Source organism: Athene cunicularia (assembly GCF_003259725.1).
Source record: "Athene cunicularia isolate RWA chromosome 5 unlocalized genomic scaffold, athCun1 chr5_part1, whole genome shotgun sequence".
NCBI classification, from domain to species: Eukaryota; Metazoa; Chordata; class Aves; order Strigiformes; family Strigidae; genus Athene; species Athene cunicularia.
The window spans coordinates 39793736-39801116 of NW_020799101.1; the positions used below are offsets into that span (position 1 = coordinate 39793736).

Consider the following 7381-nt stretch of genomic DNA (forward strand, 5'->3'; position numbering starts at 1 on the left):
ATATCCAGCCCCTTTGAAAAATAAACTGTTCTTATTGTAGACATTTTAAGTATTCAGGTTTGGAGATTCCAGCTGTCAGTACTGAGTTAGCTAGCCATGCTCAGATCATGGCTAAGTAAAACCAACTAATTAAAGGAGGGCAGAGTGAATTCTAGAAGCCCCCCTTTGCCAATTCTATATACAGACAACTACGATCTAGTTTCTTTGGTGCCTACATCACTGGGATAAGGAGAATATTGATACAATAGTGCAAAATCCTCTGAAGAAAGTTGTGGTGTGCCTTGTCATCCCTTAAAATTGTGTATAGGAATGTATTGATGGTGTGCAGGAATGGATGTACCCTCCGAAACAGAGGCGATAAGCACTGCTCTTCAGTGTGCTTCTTCCAGCACCACCAGGAAATTTCAGTTACCTTGTAAACACTTAAGGTGTTTATGTGCGTGAGTTTATGCAGATATAAATACTGTGTTGATTTGAACAACACAGAAGCCAAAGCCTAGATCCAAGAACCTCTACCTTGTAGGAAAGTTCAGCTCCAGGTGTCTGTTCTGCAATGTAAGCTCATCACTAGTTTTTAGTGATACTGTGTTTCTATATGAATTTTAGTGAATAGATGGGAACAGAAATAATCTTTCTTCATTTCTTCTTAAGGTTACGCAGATACAGAGTCCTAGGGAGTAGCAGCTCGGACTCAGATCTTATCTCTCGTCTGGCTCAAATCCTACAGAATGGATCTCAAAGACCAAGGAGTTCTACCCAGTGTAAGAGTCCAGGATCTCCACATAGTCCAAAAACACCACCCAAAAGCCCTGTTATACCCCGACGCAGTCCTAGTGCCTCCCCTAGGAGCTCTTCCTTACCCCGTACTGCCAGTTCTTCTCCGTCCCGGGCTGGGAGACCCCATCATGATCAGAGGAGTTCATCCCCACATCTTGGGAGGAGTAAATCACCTCCTAGCCATTCAGGCTCCTCATCTTCTAGGAGATCCTGCCAACAAGAGCACTGCTGCAACAAACCAAGCAAGAATGGTCTGAAAGGATCTGGCAGTTCCTTCCACCATTCCCCTAACACTAAGACTCCCACAGGAAAGAGCAAATCAACCACTAAGCTTAGCAGATAGGAACTGGGCCTTGACAGGTATAAAGCCTCCTCCTAAATCTGATGCATGTTGTGTCTGTGTACTGTGTATTTTAAAAAATAATCAAAAAAAAATTTAAAAAAAAGTTGTCGAATCTGCGCTTTTTAAAGAAAGCAAGCAGCATAAACTATTCATGAGAAAGCATACTGTGTAAATAAGTGGCCAGGCATTGCCTAAGAGCAGGCAGCAAGCAGATCTGTGAGAGGGGAAGTAGAGGCCAGGATAAGAATGACTAAGTAGTCAACGAGGTGCAATGTATTTAGAGTAAAAAAAAATAAAAATCTCTAAGGTGAGTGTTTTAAAAGGATATTTATTTCAATGTTTTTAGTTTACCTAGCTAGGAGATTTGGCCTAACTATTTAAGACCTTGCATACTCAAGGAGTACGTAAGGAAACCTGCAACAGTTATTCCCAAAATAATGTCACCACTTGGGAGACTAGTACTGCTCAAGCATGTCTTTGTGGTTTTAAAAAAGCACACCATTTAGAAGACGATGGTATTTCTACCTAATAAGTCACTTCCATTTTGAGCTGCACACATCTCTTGAGTCACTCAGTTCTCATCTTGTCCCCTATCTACCATGGCGCAGACTTTTTCCCTATCGTATACTTTGCCCCTTCTTGACACTGATGATGTTTTAAAAATGAATATTAACATTTGCCAAGATGTTTTTATATCTATATTCTTTAGAAATTTGTTTAGTACTCATTAGAATCCAAGAAGCTAATTCTCAGTTCTATATCATGCACTTCTTTAGGAGTCATGGTGGGGTTCTTCAAACCGCGTTTGGTAGCATTTGGAGAACTATTCCTGTCTAGGAAATGACAGAAAGGAGGAGATGTCTGCACTTCAATGAATGTTGCAGATTTATGATAAATTACTACGTAAGCTAGTAAATAAGTTAGAAAACAGAAGTACCTGTTTTCCCTTAACTCTTATTATTGCTGGCTTTTGTTTTTCCATTAGTTATGGATCACTTAAATCGCTGATCTTATCGTGCAGAGATGATTATCAACAAATATTTGCTTTTGATTTTTTGGTCATTTTAAAAATAAAAACATGAAAGTTGAAACAGATGAGAAGATTGTCTACAGGTGACAGAAATATACTTAACACCCTTACAAAATCTGGTTAAGAATATTAGTCATCAAAGCAAAACATACAGAAGGCAATCTGAGATATTTTTTATGTTGGATTCTTGTCGTTGTTTTGCCCCAAAGGTTTTTTTGATAGCCAAGCTTCACTGTCTGTCAGTAAAGTCTGTGGTGTCTAATTCCTCCAATTTTGTCTGGTAATTACTTAATAATCTCTTGTGCCCTACTGGATCTCTGTTGGGAACTTAACGGTACAGCACTTTTTGCTATAGTCAGAAGGGAATAGTGGCTAAGAGTAGTAACGCACAAGAATGCAAGCCTGAGAAAGATGCAGCCAGCTCTCTGTAATTATTCCTATTGTGGGGACACTGGATGCATAGGAGACCTGTCAGTTACTGATCTGCTTGCTGCAGTCATATTGCCTCCTTCAGCCAGCATCTGTGCTTTTTTATTTAACCTCTGCCAAATGAATACCTTTGGATTAAAAAGGGAATATTTTGTCTCTGAGCTAACACATTTTAATGCTGCATTAAAGCTGCCCTGGAGCTGCACTGAAGTTCACTTGCTTTGTCAGACTATGTTGATTTATTCTTTTTTCTTTTCTTCCTATGAATATGTATATTGTTTCCCATATGTAATGTAGCACAGTGTGGAACCTTAATTTCATTCAGGTTTCAAGCACTACAGATGAATGCAATAGGTAGGGTATACCTGCTTTTTCTGAAGAAACTGTACCATTGGAAAGTCCTATTCCTTTGTATTATATTGTATAATAGGTGCTATACCAATAATTGCATGTCCTCATGGTAAATTATATAATATAAATATTTATATATATACATATATGTATATGCTTATATAAACTCATTCTTTTCTCACTTTTCATTTGTAATTTATGGACCACAAATAATACGGTTCCCTTTCTGTTAATTTCTGAATACTTTTAGCATTACATCTTCTATTTTCCCCAAACAATTTCTGGAATGCACAAATTCTAATAGCCTTTATACCTTGGTATAAGATTGAAGGACTGCTGATTTCTCAACCAGCCAATGTTTTGTCTTGCAGCTTGCTTTTTTTGTTTATAATTTTGTGTGTGCGTTTGCATATGGAACAAGAAGAGAGACTCAAAGGTATTTTTATTTTTGATTACAAACAGGGCTTGTGGTTACTTATTTTTATTTCAGAATGTGAGTTCTTAATTGTTATGAATGCTTGTCATATAGGAGCAGTGACATTCAATGAATACCTAACAGATGAATGTGACAATAACAAATTTCATCTTCTCCTTCCTGTTTTCTTCATGCTTCCTTACAGTATACCATAAAGAGAGTTTGGTCCTATTGTAATATTTTTGCCCTGGGCACTGCTGGAACTATTTGTTAAGGTGGTGTGGCAGTCTATGATTATTTTTCTTCCCCTTTCCCTTATTTCTGAAAAGCATTTATTATGGTCTTGTAAGCTTATTCCTACATTAACATGGTCAGTTTTAATAGGAACCAACTTTATGTATCCTTGCCTGAACTGCTGAAGTTGAGGTGTTTATATTTTCTCTCCAGTGTAGCAGGATCCAGAAACAGGTAATTGCTTTACAGGTGACAAAGAATATAACACCTAAGGATTTTCTGTGCTGTCTTCAGAGTCAAACTTGTCCATTGTTGCACATTACTATGTAAAATAAATCAATGCTGTAGAAACTCACTTGTACTTGAACTACTTGCCAATGTAAAAATAGTAAACTATGCCAAAATGGAGAAAGAGTTATTAATCAGGATTGATGACCCAGGCTTCTTTCAGAGCAGAAAAAGCTATAAAGACTGTATAGCCCCAGTTGCTTTTTGCTGTGAATTCAACAGGGTCTAGTGAGAAAATCATGAAGATATGAATGGAGGAGTGATTGTGAATAACTTTATCTTGAACTACCCACTCTTATGGAGTTTTTTATTGCTTGATACCATCCCCCCAAAAGTTTACAGAATTGCTTACTGTAGTCTAATGTAGCGGTTAATGTGGTTAGGTAATGGTCAGCTGATCAACTCACACATAAATATTAGCTTAATATTTCTAGAGGGCCTGTATAATCAAGCACTCTGTAAGCTTTGATATTTAAATATGCAACTGACTGCATAAAAACACCAGTGTACATGTGTGTGGCCCTCGTGCAGAGTGTGATTGAATGGTTTAGGGAGGGTTATCTGCAACAGACTTTCAGGGACGGGGAAGGTTTTTCTCCTTTGTAAAAACTGGTTACAGTTATTCTGCATAGCCCGCAGAGGCTTACGCAGGGATTTTAGCTGGGAAACAATATAATTCAAGGAGCTGTTACTTTGTCCTCCTCAAGCCTCCACTTCTTTAGAGGGCAGTGCAATGGAGCCCTGACATGTAGCAGATGCTGCACACACATTTCCTCTCTATGGTGTTTCCTGTGTTGTGGCCAGCACTTTGGAGCATTTTTTAGAGAAACTGAGGCATGAAGCCTTTCAACTAAAATAGAACTTGAAAAGACTGAACATTTCACAGTCTTCTGTGCTGTGATACTGCATGGTATAAGCAATCTTAAGTTGCAACCTCAAAAATCTATATTAATATTAATAAACCTCATTATTAATTACAAATGCCAGTTATGACTTAAGTAAAACCCTGCTAAAAGTAATAGAAGGTGTGATACAGTAGAGCAACACTGGCAAGTTATATGATGCTAGGCACCTATCTACTACTGGAGCAGGATCGGTAAGCATAGAAAATTTCAGTGCTCAAAGGCAGGAGCAGTATGAGGGCTTAACTGCTAGTTATATACAATTATTCAGGAGGTAAACCCCTGGGGAGTGACATGGGGCATTCATTATAGCCACCAGCCACATCCTGTCTTGGGAAATCTGGACATATTTTTGCCTTGAAGTCTGCATGTTTGAGATCAAGCTTTCTTACATACCTCACTAAACAGTCTCAATGTAAAGGGGAGGATCTGGTCCTATATATTTAAAAATAGCTTGAAATATTTTTCGTCTGAAAAAGAATTGCAAGAGCTCTATCACTTCCAATTTGTAGTTTTACGGTATTAACTATAGCTGGGAAAACACAGTTTTGATTTTATAGATATAAATACGTATTTGTACATAAGTGTATCGATATATACACTTACATAGATACTGTATATTATATAGAAAAATATATACATACATACATATGTGTGTATATACATATAAATAGGAACAGTCTAAGCTATTGCATCCTGTTTACTAGAATTAATTTGCCAGAGTGAGCTGAGGCCTGTTTTGATTTGATTTGCTCTGATCTCCTCTTCATCTACCGTAATTTGGCTATGCCCTAATTCTGATTCTGTGTCTTATCCATATTACAAGGCCTGATCCTATAGTCCTACTTGAGCAAAACTCCCAGAAGTTCTCCTTACTGCAGTAACATTTTTGCAATGGCAGACTGTAGTGCTTCTAAAAAAAAATTTTCTTTTTCCCTTCAGTGAGAATGTAGACAAAGCCAGACTTACAGTACAGGCTCTTTCCTGAAAACAGAAATGTTTTTTGTAACGAATTGGACGTTTCTGTGGAACACTGAGGCATAAATTCTGGCAAGAAGGTGATTATTCCAATTTCTTAAAAGAGTGTAACAGCAAACTAGGGATATGTGCCTTCAATTTTTAAATATATGTTAAATGAGAGAGGAATCTGCTGAAAAGGAATGTGAGAATAAAGGAGAGCGCAGAGTCAAATTGGTTTCTCATTATAGGCCTATAATATATCTTAATTTTTTCATGCGAGCCTGATCCCGTGAGGTGATGAAAGCCATGCCCCTCTTGTCAATTCCAGTGAGCAAGGGGCTGCTTAGGTGTCTTAGGTTAACACCATGATTCCCTGTGGCACATTCTCTGTATGCGTTTCCACTGTAAGGAGTGGTCGGAGAACTGTCAGCTATATAAATAAAAGCCTTGAATGATGATCCGTGATTCCTTTCTTCAGCTGGTAAAAGCTTTGAATGCTCGTTCCTATTTCTGAAACTTGTGGAACAGTGCATAATAGTTTTATTCTACTTCTTTCAGCTAATTTAGTAGGCAGTGAACTGAAGGGTTTTGTTTGCTGTTTTGCTTTTGGCTCAAGTGTCTGGTTCCAATTACTGCAATTTTCAGTAACAGGTAACGCTGGTAAAAATAAGCGAGGTTTGCTGTTTTGACTACATGCACTACATAGGCATAGGTCATACATTTCTTAGCTAATATATGCAAATTGCATAAACACGCACCTCACACGGTAATACCTCAGCTGTCTGCTTGAAGCCAGTCTTCCCTACGTATAACATTTGTAAAAGAGAAATTATGTAAGTCAGCCTGCATCGTGTAATAATTGTCTGGAATTATCTTAAGATACTGTCAAATGCTGAAAAGTTTTTATCACTCATTTTCCTGTGGTTTAAATAATCAGGCTTTTAAATATTAGCCTTTGAGGTTTGGTGTTTGGGTTTTTTGGGTTTTGTGTTTTTTTTTTTTTTTAAGGCAAAATACATAGGAGTGTTGTTTTGAAGTCTAATGTATTAACTTGGCCATTATTCTAGCCACCCGGGTTTCAACGTGAGGGCTGATTTTACTCTCCATTATTGGTAACACATTCTCTCTTAACAGTAATAGTGATAAACCCAAATGTTAGCATATGCCATTTATGTATTTTGCTCCAGTTTCTCTTCCACATGAAGAACTTGGATCCTTGGGAATTCTTGCTGGTTTTCTGCAGGTGAAACTTCCATTAAAATCAGTATAGGGTCTTGTTTTGTTGAATTGTTTTCCCCTGTTTAGGGACTGAAGGAATAAACTCACTATAAATATCATACCTGCAGCGGCTGTATTTTAAATTGGAAAATGTTTGTTTTTGTGGTGGTTTTTTTTTGTTTGTTTGTTTTGTTTTTAATTACTGTTATGGTATGACATGCCCTTTGAGCTCTCCTTTTGTGCAAGAATTAGTGCTGAGAGCCAGCTTTGGCCAAGATCACAAAATGGTTTCTTTTAAAACAGTACCGCAAGTGGGCTACTCATAGAAGGTCCTGATCATCCACAACTGTCTGTGGAAATTCAGCTGGAATTAAGAGTTGCAGATGTTTGTTTCCTTTTGAGATCACTTGATCATTCACCTAACTTTTATATAA

The 7381-nt window shown here is 37.6% G+C and overlaps 1 protein-coding gene across 3 annotated transcripts in view; it reads left to right on the top strand.

The window, feature by feature from the left end:
* The window catches only part of TTBK2 (tau tubulin kinase 2), a 103664-nt gene extending 96561 nt beyond the window's left edge, over window positions 1–7103 (top strand). For all 3 annotated transcript variants that reach the window (XM_026849265.1, XM_026849267.1, XM_026849266.1), the window contains one exon: window positions 652–7103. In XM_026849265.1, coding sequence (XP_026705066.1) covers window positions 652–1120 — 469 coding nt within the window. In that variant the 3' untranslated portion in view covers window positions 1121–7103. The remainder of the gene's footprint in view (window positions 1–651) is intronic.
* Window positions 7104–7381: the final 278 nt, after the last annotated feature.